A 15,383-nucleotide genomic window follows, 5' to 3' on the forward strand; every position below is an offset into this window, starting at 1 on the left:
ACCGCATTGGCATGGACATTATCGGGCCATTTGAACGTTCCGCACACGGGTATCGATTTGTGTTAGTCCTGATCGACTACGCAACCCGATACCCAGAAGCAATTCCGTTGCGCAACATCTCCACGAAGAGTGTCGCGGGTGGGAGTCCCGGAAGAGATTTTCACTGACCAGGGCACCAATTTCATGTCTTTTCATGAACTTTACGGGTTGTTGAAGGTCAAGGCCATCCGCACAAGCGTCTATCACCCAGCCATGGACGGCATGTGTGCAGTGGTGTAGTCTATTTTATTGTAGTGGGTATACTGTGATGATTCCCTCCCAGCCTCGTACAAACCCGTCCCACCGGTACGTGTACGTGTGTGGCGCTTATGGGGTGTCGCACCACACTCACCAACGCAGGGGTCTACAACCCGCTGATTTAAGAGTATAACGATTATCAACAATCATGGAAAGCTGAGTAGGTTTATCAGTTTTAATAACAGTATGAACAAATAGAACACAAAAATGAAAAGTTGTCCTTTGTATATCTATAGTAGCAATAGCACATGCTAAACAAGGACAAAATCTACTCAAAATAATTTAATGAACTGTTTACAACCATGGCTAACCAGTGCATGAGAAGGAGAGGACAGGAGACTAATGTTTCATGCTTTCAATTGCTCTAATTTGAGCTCTTACTGTTGTTATCTAACATACCATACAGTAATTGAATTGTGTAAAAGTGTGAAATTACTGCACCTTAAAAATGACCATGAATTAGCTATACTCTCATTTGCATAGTGATTAACATTATGAATTTCAATTGTGTATACCAACTGTATGTTGGCTGACATTTAGCTAACTTTTTTTCCCTCCACTCTAACCAAGGATGCCTGTTTTTAAATGAAAAGGCTGAAAGGCTGGCCAGGGGGTTCTCATCTAAAAGTAACAAGGAGATATAAAGTGGGATTAAAACATTGTCTTCTGTTGACTACTTATTATGTGGTTTACACATTAATATGGGAGTACTGGACACACACACACACACACACACACACACACACACACACACACACACACACACACACACACACACACACACACACACACACACACACACACACACACACACACACACACACACACACACACACACACGAGAAGGAGGGGCCGCTTTGCGCTTCGTAATAACAGAGACAGGGCAGAACGCGAGCCGAGCGCGCAGGGGGAATTTTGAATGGTGAATGTAGGAGATAACTTCCCCTGCTTAAAGTATTTTATTGCAGTTATACCCGACCGGTATTTGCGAAAAATAAACACAGAAGTGAAAGATCTGTCACAAGACGATTGATACGTATCCGTGCACATTTTTAAGTGGGTATACGCAAATCCTGGCAGTAGGGCCGAGATCGTTTATTGGCCTGTGGCATGTGCCACCGCGACCACTGACATACCATGGCATATGCCGTTCTGGAACGGTAACTGCCGTTCTGAAACGGTAACTGCCGTTCTGAAACGGTAACTGCCGTTCTGAAACGGTAACTGCCGTTCTGAAACGGTAACTGCCGTCGCGACCACTGACATACCATGGCATATGCCGTTCTGGAACGGTAACTGCCGTTCTGAAACGGTAACTACCGTTCTGAAACGGTAACTACCGTTCTGAAACGGTAACTACCGTTCTGAAACGGTAACTACCGTTCTGAAACGGTAATGCCATGGCATATGCCTTTCTGGAACGGTAACTACCGTTCTGAAACGGTAACTGCCATAACTGCAGTTCCCAACAATGGTATGTGACACCAGCATAACTCCTCCGTATAATTTCAAGACAGGTATTGCCATAAATGTAAAGGTATATATATTTGGTATTTATTGACACAATATCACAACATAACGCCGTAAATAAAGGGATTTACACGTTTCTCTCTTCCGTGCTGTTGTTAGGATATTTCCGATCTGTTTTGTTGTTGCTTTTGTAATGACAGATGCTTTTGAAAACAGCCGGACTTGCTCCGGTGACGGTAGTTATAGCCTAGCCTTCTAGGTGGCCATAGAGCTAGTATATTGCTTTGTTCCAATATCCATACTATCCGCAGTCATTATACTTTATTTTAGTATGACTTCTTTTTTTATATAGTTTGAGTACGTAGTGCGTTGCAATTAAGATCAGGGCGAAAGGAAGTGTAGTGAAAGGACCCGGATGGTATACTCAAACGGTCAAACCGATGAGTGTGGATTGATGTACACCTTTCGTGCTCCACGGCAGCGATCTAATAGCTACGTAGCTGAAGAGGCGGAGCCAGGCTGAGCCAACGTCGGCGCATTTTCTTTAATAGGTCCATGCATTTTCCACGTATCCTGCATTAATGGAGTCATTTTGTTGTTTTAATAGCTTTATAACTACTATGTGTAAAGAGTTCACCGTTCAAAGCAAGATGTTTATTGCGGTTGCGATCGTAGTTTCCGGTTAGTGCACCAGAGCCAGGTCCCTATAGGGGTGGCACTGTAGGCTATGGCTAGACAGTCATCCATTTTTCCACTCGTGTTTTATCAAGATGTTCTAGTAGCGTAGACTATAATAAAGCCTATACTGTATGACTGCTTCAGCTCATAACTATTCAATAGGCCAAATATTAAGTTTTGCATTTGTTGTTATTGGTGTTTAACCAAATAATTTAAGCAGGCCTATAGGTTCCTATCATTTAACCCTGATCCAGTGTCATAAACCTTTCTATATCGACATGATCCAGTGGTATCATGGCATACAGGCCACCGTTTTTCCGCTGGCATGCCACTCATGTAAAATGGTATTACCAGTTTCTACTGGCACCTACCGTTTTTCCGCTGGCATGCCACTCATGGAAAATGGTAATTACCAGTTTCTACTGGCACCTACCGTTTTTCCGCTGGCATGCCACTCATGGAAAATGGTAATTACCAGTTTCTACTGGCACCTACCGTTTTTCCGCTGGCATGCCACTCATGGAAAATGGTAATTACCAGTTTCTACTGGCACCTACCGTTTTTCCGATGGCATGCCACTCATGGAAAATGGTAATTACCAGTTTCTACTGGCACCTACCGTTTTTATAAGAATGATTGTGTAGCTGTGAATCATGAGTGGTATGTGTGTATGAACGGGCAAATACCACAGGAAAGGAATATCTACTGGCAAACGGTAGGTGCCAGTAGAAACTGGTAATTACCATTTTCCATGAGTGGCATGCCATCGGAAAAACGGTAGGTGCCAGTAGAAACTGGTAATTACCATTTTCCATGAGTGGCATGCCAGCGGAAAAACGGTAGGTGCCAGTAGAAACTGGTAATTACCATTTTCCATGAGTGGCATGCCAGCGGAAAAACGGTAGGTGCCAGTAGAAACTGGTAATACCATTTTACATGAGTGGCATGCCAGCGGAAAAACGGTGGTTCCAGTAGGAAATGGAACTTCCGATTAACATAATTGGCTTGCCAGCGGAAAAACTTTTGGCCTGTATGCCATGATACCACTGGATCATGTCGATATAGAAAGGTTTATGACACTGGATCAGGGTTAAATGATAGGAACCTATAGGCCTGCTTAAATTATTTGGTTAAACACCAATAACAACAAATGCAAAACTTAATATTTGGCCTATTGAATAGTTATGAGCTGAAGCAGTCATACAGTAGGCTTTATTATAGGCTACGCTACTAGAACATCTTGATAAAACACGAGTGGAAAAATGGATGACTGTCTAGCCATAGCCTACAGTGCCACCCCTAACGGAAACTACGATCGCAACCGCAATAAACATCTCGCTTTGAACGGTGAACACTTTACACATAGTAGTTATAAAGCTATTAAAACAACAAAATGACTCCATTAATGCAGGATACGTGGAAAATGCATGGACCTATTAAAGAAAATGCGCCGACGTTGGCTCAGCCTGGCTCCGCCTCTTCAGCTACGTAGCTAAGATCGCTGCCGTGGAGCACGAAAGGTGTACAATCCACGATTCCACACTCATCGGTTTGACCGTTTTGAGTATACCATCCGGGTCCTTTCACTACACTTCCTTTCGCCCTGATCTTAATTGCAACGCACTACGTACTCAAACTATATAAAAAAGAAGTCATGCTAAAATAAAGTATAATGACTGCGGATAGTATGGATATTGGAACAAAGCAATAGACTATAGCTCTATGGCCACCTAGAAGGCTAGGCTATAACTACCGTCACCGGAGCAAGTCCGGCTGTTTTCAAAAGCATCTGTCATTACAAAAGCAACAACAAACAGTTCGGAAATATCATAACAACAGCACGGACGAGAGAAACGTGTAAATCCCTTTATTTACGGCGTTATGTTGTGATATTGTGTCAATAAATACCAAATATATACCTTTACATTTATGGCAATACCTGTCTTGAAATTATACGGAGGAGTTATGCTGGTGTCACATACCATTGTTGGGAACTGCAGTTACCGTTCCACCTGAACGGCAGTTACCGTTCCAGAAAGGCATATGCCATGGCATTACCGTTTCAGAACGGTAGTTACCGTTTCAGAACGGCAGTTACCGTTTCAGAACGGCAGTTACCGTTCCAGAACGGCATATGCCATGGTATGTCAGTGGTCGCGACGGCAGTTACCGTTTCAGAACGGTAGTTACCGTTTCAGAATGGCAGTTACCGTTCCAGAACGGCATATGCCATGGTATGTCTGTGGTCGCGACGGCAGTTACCGTTTCAGAACGGCAGTTACCGTTCCAGAACGGCATATGCCATGGTATGTCAGTGGTCGCGGTGGCACATGCCACAGGCCATTAAACGATCTCGGCGTCTCTCAATCCTGGTGCGTTCCTAGTGGGTATACGGCGTATACCTGCGTATCACGTAGACTACACCACTGCTTGTGTGAGAGGTTTAACCCAAGCCCCCAGGAACAGTGCATACTTCCGAAATCCACCAGTGCTCAGCGGCCAAGCCTGGTATTGCAGCTGTTTAAGCGGGCTGTGGACGGGCCCATCGATTCAAGGGACCCAGAAGTAGATATCTCCGTTCACTACAATACAAGTGGGGAATGTGTCTCCGCAAAAAATGTCTGGATATCAATCAAAGGCTCATAATTATCTTTATGCCATGTCCTAAAACAATTTACGTTTTTTCTTTTCAAAAACGCCACCTCAAGCGTTTTATTAGCCTTTCTCTCTAATTACTTTTTGATGGAGAAGGAGGGGTGTGCAGCTGTAAGGAGTCGTAGTGAAACAAATTTTGTTTCGACCTGGCATCCGAGAGGGCATAGTTCAGTGCTCCGTTAACGTGTCTGATTTTTAGACTGGTTCAGCTGCTGCTCAATAACTCTCACGGTCCTCTGCTTGCGATCATTGTGATTCACCATATATTGATCCATTTATTCAAAAGATCAAAAGACAAAGAACAGGTGCATTACGGTATCATTTTATATTATTGTTAATAGTCTAACATTTCAGCGTTGGTATTAAATTTTTCATTTGCTTGTAGCTACCTATGTATGACAGTTAACAATGTTGGTGTATTACAATTATTTATGTGTGTAGGCCACTCCAACTTCGTTGCTGGTTGAAATGTAACCATTTATTTGTACATAAGTTATTGATTGCATTTTTCGTAAATAGTTAGTTGGAGGGAATCTGTTTCTTAAGCAGTGTGACACTTGGAGCTTGCATGACGGGGCACAAGTTGGCACAAAGCACTCAAAACTGCAAAAAGACATTGTTCAATTGTAGACTTGGAGCTTGCATAACGGAGCACAAGGCATAGTTTAATAGTGCATTTCTTTTTGAACAGCACATCCAATCAATGACCTCTGTAATTTTTGTACATTTAAATGTATGCCCATCACTAACTGAGTTTAGCTTTATCTATTGTTACTTTTATTTTCTTCCCTTCTTTTCTTAATGTTATGTGTATTCTGTTTTTAAGATAAAACAAGAGAAACCCAAACATATCTTATGGTCTTGTATTTATGTAAATGTTTCATGTATTTATATGTTTTTTACATGTTGTGACTGTCCGAGTTTGTGATGTGGGTCTATGGTCTCGTAGATATGTACATGTTTCATGTATTTATGTGTTTTTTTCATGTTGTGACTGTCTGAGTTTGTGATGTGAGTCTTTGTTCTATGTTCCCACTCTTGGCCTGCACCTTGACGTGGTGAGTGGGCTTTAATCTAAGAATTAGTTATATTTTTATTTTTAGGTTTGTTATTGATTGTTTGTCATCAGCCTATCTTATTAATGATACAAGGCCTTAACTAAACCCCTTCTCTTCTGTTTGCAGAAACTGGAAACTTCAGAGCATATTTAGTTAGAAAATCTTTGTTTCCTCATCAGATCCCAGTCTATAATGCTCCTGTACTTGTCTGCCGTGCCATCATCATGCCTCATGCATCACCTCTCAGCGCCCTGCCCAGCTGCATCTTATTCCGTTACTCCAGCTCTTTCCAGCTCTTTCACGTAAGTGACAAACACGCCTCACCCAAGTGTTTTTAATATTTTATAAATTATGCATGTAAGGTGTGCTTAAGTGGCCTGAAAGGTGCCCATGAATAAAATGCTTTTTATTAAAATAACATTATGGCTCCATCAAAAGAAAAGTACACCTGCCATTTACAGTTATCGTTTATACTATCCTAGACATCTTTAATCTTATTTACATAGGCCTACAGTAGGCCTGACTACCTCTGAATGTTTAAATAAAAAAATTCCTTGTCCACGTCAGATCCCTGTCCATCATACTCCTGTTGTTGTCTTCCTGCACACCTGACTGCCTCCTATATCGATTGCGGCCACAGCCCTCTCCCTGTCCAATATTTCATGTTCAATACATTTCAGGATCAAGTTTGAGATTCCATTTCAGTATTACTTGTTTTTGAAACCTGACGTGGGGTGGCACCATAATATCTTGTCTTATTTATTGCACCCACACATAATAGGTCCATGATACCATGTGGGGTCATTTCAGTCTCCTTTGCTTCCTAACATCTTGTGAGTTCCCTGGGTACACCAGCTGATGGGTTTGTGTATATATTGGGCATTTGATTCTCGTTTCAGAAACAGATATACATAAAAAAACGAGTGGTAATTATGATTTCTGTTTTAATATTCAAAAAGGTATATACAAAGTGCTTTTCTTATAAAGTCAAAAAGGGGCAAACTAATCTAAAATAATAATTGTTAAACATATAGAGAATCATCGGGGGATTACTTCCATTGTCGGGAAACAATGCGACTGCTATCGCTCAGACCTCTCGCTTATGATGCTACAATGCTAAAAAACAAGAATATTTCTGCATCCGGTACGTCATGAAGTAGGGCGTGGCTATAGACCCATGATGCGGAAGCATATCTCTCCTTGATGTTGCCCTGCGCCATTGAGCAGTTTACATAGGAATGAATTGGCGCCATTTTGGAATCCGTTGTCCATTTTATAATATGTCCATGGTTTAACCAGACATTAAAGTCCATGATGCATAAGTTTGTACACGAGGATGCTCGAAATTGGCATCAATGGCTAGACCCTCTGTTGTTTGCAGTGCGGGAAGTGCCTCAGGCTTCCACGGGGTTTTCCCCATTTTAGTTACTCTATGGGCACAAGCCCAGGGGCATCCTGGACCTCATTAAAGAAAACTGGGAGGAGGGGTCCAGTGACAGCAAAAACGAAATCCAGTACGTCATGGACGTATTGTCACGTGAGCACTTGCACCGAGCCCAGGAGCGTCAGAGACGCCTGTACGACAGAGGGACTAGGTTACGCGATCTCACCCGGGGGATATGGTCCTTGTACTGTTGCCCACCTCTAGCACCAAATTACTCGCGAAGTGGCAAGGGCCCTTTGTGGTCACGCGGCGAGTCGGGGACGTGGATTACGAGGTAGCGCGGTCGGACAGGGGCGAAAACAAGCAGGTCTGCAACATCAACCTCCTTAAGAGGTGGAACGATGCGGTCCGTGTCGCATTTGCGTCGACGCTACCAGAAAGAGAGGAGCTCGGACCGGAGGTCCCTGGCCCAGGCCCCATCCCTCCGGTCGGTCAAGGCGAGAGAGTCGCCTTGACTCTCTCAGAGAGTCAGGCGCGGGACGTTGCCAGCCTACTACTCCAGTTCGCCGACGTCTTTTCGTTAATTACTCATGACATCGAGACGCAGCCCGGGTTAACGGTGCGGACACGCCCCTACAGGCTGCCCGTCCACAAACAAGACGTGGTACGACGCAAATTAGCAACCATGTTAGAGTTAGGTGTGGTCGAGGAGTCTCACAGTGACTGGTGCAGTCCCGTCGTGCTTGTGGGGAAGCCGGACGGGTCTGTCCGGTTCCGTGTGGACCAGAGGCGGAGTGGCCGTCGGGACGATCGGGAGATTTCCCGGTCGGCCGGCCGGCCAGCCAGCGAGTTCAGGTGGACCGGCCCACAATTGTGTTGCGGCCTGCGAAGTCAGTTGGACCAGCCCACAGTTGTGAGCGGCCGCGAGGCGTCTGCAAGCCGGCCCTGAGCATAATTTATTCCCCGCCAAGACGCCGTGAAAATTCCCGAAATAAACAATACATGTCTCAGGAACATCCAACCAATATTTATACCACTGCTTACTCTCTATGTCTCATTCATGTTTTTTTTTTTATATTATTATTTTTTTACTTCATTTAATTCTTCATTATTCAGGCGTTACAGAACTTTCATGGCCATGAATAAATAATACGAACTACAGTTTACTTTAATATGTTTGTTCTTGAATTGACGTAATGGAGCAAAGACTCCTGGGATTGGGAAATGCGTTTATCCAATAAACAGCTTGCAGGTCAAGTCCATTTTCGGAAATGTAGGGGGATAGCCCTAAAGACGCGTCAGACAGAGAAGGCGAGCAAGTTCGTGGTTGCTTGCTTTTGCTTGTTGTGGCACTCGGGAGGCAAGAAGAGAAAAGAGAAAGGAGGGGCTGAAAAGGCCAGAATAAAGAAGAAGCGGATGCTGGAGGGGGATGCATCTAAGTGCTGAAATCAGGCATTAAAGAGTCGTGCAGGTGAATTAGCCAGAGCTCCACCATTGACGTTATTGCTAGGCGGGAGCTAGCACAAGCTGCTAGTCAAATGTGTATGTGCTGGCTGGTATATTTCAGACGAATTAATGACTTAACTGATCTTTCTCTTTTAATGGATGGAGAATACGTTAACAGATTTGGAACATGTAGTAGTAGTCGTCTAGTCGTGTCAACACGTTACACCGGTATTACCGAGCATAAATGGTATAAACTTTGAAACTAGGTCACTCCGTCAACTCTCCTCTCACACTAGGTGACAGCGTCTTATAACGTTCTATATTATATAATAGTATAATATAATTTTATAGATAATATCACGGCCAAAAGCTCTGCGCCTCCGGATGGCTGTAGTGCGGGGAGCACTACGGCCAGAGCTATAGAGAGAGAGAGTTGCGACACTTCCATTGGACTCCGTTGTAGCGCCTACTTCCGGGGTATGGAGCCTCGAATAGTTCCAAACAACCATTTTACGGCGGAGGAGACCGTTCATTTCCATTGCTGGCCGCCGAGTAACTTCTGAGGTAAATCGATTAAATAGCTACCTCTTTTGAATTGTCAACTGTCTATATTGTATCAGAGGCCCTTTATGATGCATATACTGATCTTTATTTGTAAATGCACAGCGTAATTATATATATATTTATCTTGGTAGACGACCGATTGCTGGCTAGTTTGTTAGCTCGATTTCACCATCTGTGAAGGTATCTCCGGGGGTAAATTGATTAAATAGCTACCTCTTTTGAATTGTCAACTGTCTATATTGTATCAGGACCTTTTATGATGCATATATTGATATTTATTTGTATATGGACAGCGTAATTATATATATTTTTATCTTGGTAGACGACCGATTGCCTGCTAGTTTGTTAGCTCGACTTCACCATCTCTGAAGGTATCTCCAGGGGTAAATTGATTAAATAGCTACCTCCTTTGAATTGTCAACTGTCTATATTGTATCAGGACCTTTTATGATGCATATACTGATATTTATTTGTATATGCACAGCGTAATTATATATATTTATATCTTGGTAGACGACCGATTGCCTGCTAGTTTGTTAGCTCGACTGCACAATGTGATGGTATCTACACCAACAATTACAAAGTTCAGTACTAGTGAATCTAACTTTTATTTAGTTAGTTATTTATGTTGGATTACTAGGATAATTTAGGTTGATTTAAGGACGGGTTTTATGATGCGATAGCTAGTAGAAATAACAGTGTTTGTTTAATTATATCCTGGAAAGGGTGATGTTCAGCACATGAAGCCCTACAGATGCCGCCGATTCAACAATGCTGATTATGATGGGCGGTCAATTTAACCTGTATGGCTTTTTCGTTTTAACTTCTTGTTGACTGAATTGTTTCTCTTTCTTAGTGCCAAATTGATTATCTTTCTTAGTGCCAAATTGATCGGATTGATTGAAATTTTTTGTTTTGCAATAGCCCTCTCTGCTCTCCTTCTCATTAATTTTTCCTTTTCTAGTTGCCTTATTAGGTCCTCCACAGTCGCCCCATCAGTCCCTGGCAGTCTGGTCCCTGGAGCAGCTGGCCCTGGCAAAAGTTATTCCTTCACTGTTGACCCCTGACTGACTGGCCCTCGGCACACAAATCCCTGGATCACCTGCCCCTGGATCACCTGCCCCTGGATCACCTGCCCCTGGATCACCTGCCCCTGGATCACCTGCCCCTGGCAATGTAACCTCTTGATTGCTCTCTCCGTCTCCTGTGATGTCCTTTTCAACGCTCTTGAAATCCACCTCAATTTCTCCCTCAATCTCTGTAATAATTACAAGGTAATGTTGCTGTTATATGTATTTTGCCTTTGCATTTGCAACTACTGTCATCTCCAATGTAATAAAATGAATTAAAGCAAAAAATTTCTGTAATGTGAATTAAATCATCTGCCACAATCAGAAACCAATACAATTTATAAATGGATCTACCGGCAATTGTTAATTGGGTAGAAATGTGTTGATTATCTACATTGTGTGCAAATCCTCAGAGAATCCCTGCCTTCTGGTTGTTTTTTAAACTGAATGTACAAATATGAATTATGTAATCTCATTAGGAGTGTAGTCTATCCTTGAATTACATGAAATGGGGAATATTGTTAGCTGCATGGATCATACCGAAGTTTAATTTGGTGCAATATGTGTGGTCCGTTGCACTTGGTTCCGGAGGCACCCTCACAGAAGGGGGTTTCCTCCTCTTCGGTTTAGGGCGATGGATGAAAACTGTTGGGCCTGCATCGGGCCTCAACTTCAACATCCTATCTACTTTTGTGGCTTTGAATCTGTCATTTTCAAAGTGTACCTGTAGGTAGGCTTGTAAGATCAGTTTCCATTGCACTTCAAATATCATTGGAAAGTCATAATTCTCTACACTTAGAATTATTATGCCCTTTGAAATGCTAGCAAGTGATCTGAACATTACATCGTTTTTGACTGTTGCTGACTGTCAATAAGTTTTGACGGCTGACCATTGCCATCCATTTCTCCCTGCGCTCTTGGTCCTTGGGGAAGCCGTACATGTGATAACCCTTCTCGGACAGATTGGGGCATCCAAATGCTGCACAGCCAACCATGGTATGACCATTTATCTATAAAATGTTAGTTGTAACCAATGAACCATGACACCATTGAAGATCACAGAGCGGGTAACAACTGTTCCTCAACCACTTATGCCCCGACTTTTGAGAATAGGTTAGAGGTCAGAGTTCATGACCAAACGAGGATCCTCCCTCCTAAACCCATTTTGAATTTGCTCAGGGCTATTCTAAGTATTGTAACGGCATAAAGTATAGTATATTTGCAACGTTATATGTTAATGGTTTGCCCTAAGTATATAGTGTTCCCTGCTGTGTCCATTGTTGAATCTGTTCACACAATCGCAATCACTTGTTCTTGTCACACTAATTGTTTAATAAAAAAAATTACAATTTCATTCATCCAAGTGTAATGAGTTGTTATTCTTTAATATATTTGATACTTTGTGTGGCTTATATCTTTAAATGATCATGGTAGAACATCTTGAATACTTTGATTTCAACACAGATGTAAGGTAAAAGTTAAGGTTAGGCCAGTATGCTAACACGAACGTGAAGCTTTCCCTCCAAAACTTAAAAACGTATCTAAGTAATAGTACTTATAGATAGCTTTCAGTTGCCCCCCTACCGCTCTAAATGTAAAACTGACATTTACAAATATGCAATAATGCAATAACAGTCAGACAAATACTTGTATGTGATTTTTTCATACATATTTACCATTTAATATTGAAATCTCTGCTGTCGTCCCATAGAATAACATTGAAATCGCGGCGTGTTTGGAACTATTGAGGCTTACATGAACCACGTGACAACCACGTGACCACCCTGTCGGCGAGATCATAGCGTGTCGCAACTCTCTCTCTCTATAGCTCTGACTACGGCCATCCGGAGTGCTTTTGTTTACTGGCGTTGCTATGGTTACTGGTCTTGTAAGGAAGTGCGCCAATTCTCGGAGCGCCAATTCTCTTCCGCACAGAGCAGAACTGTGACCTATTTTACCCATTTTTAATTTCTTAATTATAATTATATCATTCATTTTTACCGATTTTTTTTTTTATTACTGAAGAAATATATAAATAAACGGTGTTGCAGGGGGGTGGGGCCGGACCGGGGAGGATTCTCCCGGTGGCTATTAGTGCCCCACTCCGCCCCTGGTGTGGACTACCGTAGGGTGAAGGCGGTGTCGAAGTTTGACGGCTACCCAATGCCTTGGATCAACGAGCTCGTGGACCGGCTTGGCATGGCCACCTATTCTGGACTCTGGACTGCACGAAGGGCTACTGGCAGATTAAGCTGTCTCCAGCAGCCCGGGAAAAAACGTCCTCCTCCACTCCTCTCGGTCTATACCAATTCAAGGTACTTCCGTTCGGGGTGTTCGGGGCCCCGGCCACGTTTCAGCGGCTGATGGACCATGTGTTATGGCCCCACACCGCGTATGCTGCTGCCTACGTCGATGACATTGTCAACTATGGTGAGACGTGGGGGCAGCATATGCGGCAGGTAGCGGCAGTCCTTCAGTCGCTGAGACAGTCAGGGCTCACGGCCAACCCTAGGAAGTGCGTGATCGGGCGGAGGGAGATCCAGTATCTGGGGTACCACCTGGGGGGGGGGGGGGTCCGGCCGCAGGTCCCTAAGACCGCCTCCCCTCGGCCCAGGACCAAGAAGGAGGTGAGGCATTTCTTGGGGCTGGCAGGGTACTACCGGCAGTTTGTGCCGCACTTCTCGGACCTGGCCAGCCCCTTAACCGACCTCACCCGTAAGAGAGCCCCAGATACAGTCCAGTGGTCGGAGCCATGTCAGGTGTCGTTTGAGGCTATTAAAACAGCCCTCTGTGGGAAGTCGGTCCTGTGTGCTCCTAACTTTGATCTCCCTCTTTCCCTGCAGACGGACGCGTCGAATAGGGGGTCTTGCGCGGTCCTGACCCAGCAGGTGGAGGGGGTCGACAGAATTGTGCATTAAATATTCTCCTTTATCCCTTGTGATGACCCATAAACAATTGTGCAAAGCAAAGTGCATTAAATATTCTCCTTTATCCCTTGTGATGACCCATAAACAATTGTGCAAAGCAACGTTTTGAGGTTGGAATATTGTTGCATGATTTTTTTTTATTTCCGGTGCTGTACCTGAGCCGAAAACTATCAGGCCGAGAGGGTCGGTACAGCGCGGTGGAGAAGGAGTGTCTCGCCATCGATGGACGGTCGGCGCCCTTCGTTACTACCGGCTGGGTCGCACGTTCACCCTCCATTCCGACCACGCCCCCCTCCAATGGCTCCACCGCATGAAGGATGTCAACGCGAGGATTACGCGGTGGTACCTCGCATTGCAGCCCTTCAGCTTCCGGGTTGTGCACAGGCCTAGGGCGCAGATGGCCGTGGCGGACTTCCTCTCCCGTTCCGGGGGGGGGGGGGGGGGGGGAGTGAGTTGGCGGCCGGATGTGCCCCCGGCCTGTGTTGGGCGGCGGGGGTGTGTGGGGGGACGTGCGGCGTCTGGCCTCTAGGGGGAGCCGTCTGGCCTCTAAGGACGACGAACTTGGTCTCCGCACGCTCACTGACCTGCTACAATATTCTTTCCTTTTTTTTAGTGGTGGGTACAAAATGAAACTAGACGAAAACTGGTAGGCCCAGCGAAAACGACGCCTATGCACAAGTACTTTCATGAGACAGTAACCACGGGAAACACAAAAACATACTTTCGCTTTGAAGTCCTTGTAATTGCTTAATCCTCATACTTTATTTACTATAAAGATGAGTCAATGCAGATCCATAAGCATCATTGCACTTGGCATACACTTTCAGATGGGGGAGCATGTAGTTACATCGTGCAGGTTTAAAATCATTTCAGCCATATATCTTTCTTAACTTTGTAGTTCAATAAAGGGGTCGTTGCAATGCTCATTATTATTTGGATGCTGATTCAAGTCCTGGTATTTTTGAGATTACTGTCTGAGCTGCTATAGCTCCAGGGAACAGGAGTGACGTTGAGGAGTGTGAGCTCTGCAGTCAGAGTGAGGTAATATTGAGGTACTGGTGAGAGTGTGTGGCGTGTGGAAGTTTACCAGAGACGCTGTCACAAAGAAGTTCCATGGCAGCAAAGAGCCAAGACCCAAGATGAAGACTATGATGGCTGTGGCCTGCCCCCTGGTCAACACAAGGGAACAACTGGTCAGCAAAACACAACTGCTTTATAAGGGATTAGGCAGCTGAACAATAAATCACTTATTGAGACAGTAATGAATCCTTGAAATAGAACACTCACCGGTCCACTGGTGGGTCCTTCTGACTCAACATCTCTGTTCCGGCTCTTTATACTCCTACACAGGTTTTAGGACAAACAAATGTTATGAGATTAATGTTCAATTAAATGTATCAAATTAATTTGGCTAATTTATGCTAATGCTGCTCCATGATGAATGAAACCAAATCAAGTTGTCTACCACCTACTACATGACAATGCACAGTTGCAGAAATAAGTGAATATTCATATTAATATGTATACATTAAATGGTTTTAATAGGCTACCAAAAGTTAGAAGTCTTGGTTTTTCCAGCATCCAATACCTAATCTGATTAATAATAATTCATGATACATAATATTGTATCCATCCTAGGACCCTTTAAATTCTACTCTCTGTAAAAGTACCTCAAGATTGACGTCCTTTGACTGACGGTGCAGTGGATTACGAGGTAGCGCGGTCGGACAGGGGCGAAAACAAGCAGGTCTGCAACATTTGGAATCCGTTGTCCATATTATAAAATGGACAACGGATTCCAAAATGGCGCCGATTCATTCCTATGTAAACTGCT

General features: G+C 43.9%; 1 protein-coding gene and 1 long non-coding RNA gene across 4 annotated transcripts in view; one reads left to right on the forward strand and one right to left on the reverse strand.

The window, feature by feature from the left end:
- Positions 1–15,383, reverse strand: part of LOC132453308 (equilibrative nucleoside transporter 2-like) — a 43,770-nt gene that overhangs the window by 9,478 nt on the left and 18,909 nt on the right. For both annotated transcript variants that reach the window (XM_060046144.1, XM_060046145.1), the window contains exons 2-3: positions 14,837–14,891; positions 14,637–14,718 (exon numbers count right to left, since the gene is read on the reverse strand). In XM_060046144.1, coding sequence (XP_059902127.1) covers positions 14,637–14,718; positions 14,837–14,868 — 114 coding nt within the window. In that variant the 5' untranslated portion in view covers positions 14,869–14,891. The remainder of the gene's footprint in view (positions 1–14,636; positions 14,719–14,836; positions 14,892–15,383) is intronic.
- On the forward strand, positions 9,407–11,980 carry LOC132453345 (uncharacterized). Of its 2 annotated transcripts, XR_009524641.1 has the most exons (3): positions 9,407–9,552; positions 10,278–10,355; positions 10,517–11,980. It is a non-coding gene; the product is annotated as an uncharacterized LOC132453345 (long non-coding RNA). The 2 variants fall into 2 exon arrangements; XR_009524640.1 differs by lacking the exon at positions 9,407–9,552 and having other exon boundaries at positions 9,567–10,355.

The sequence above is a fragment of the Gadus macrocephalus genome, chromosome 3 (assembly GCF_031168955.1).
Source record: "Gadus macrocephalus chromosome 3, ASM3116895v1".
Taxonomy (NCBI): Eukaryota; Metazoa; Chordata; class Actinopteri; order Gadiformes; family Gadidae; genus Gadus; species Gadus macrocephalus.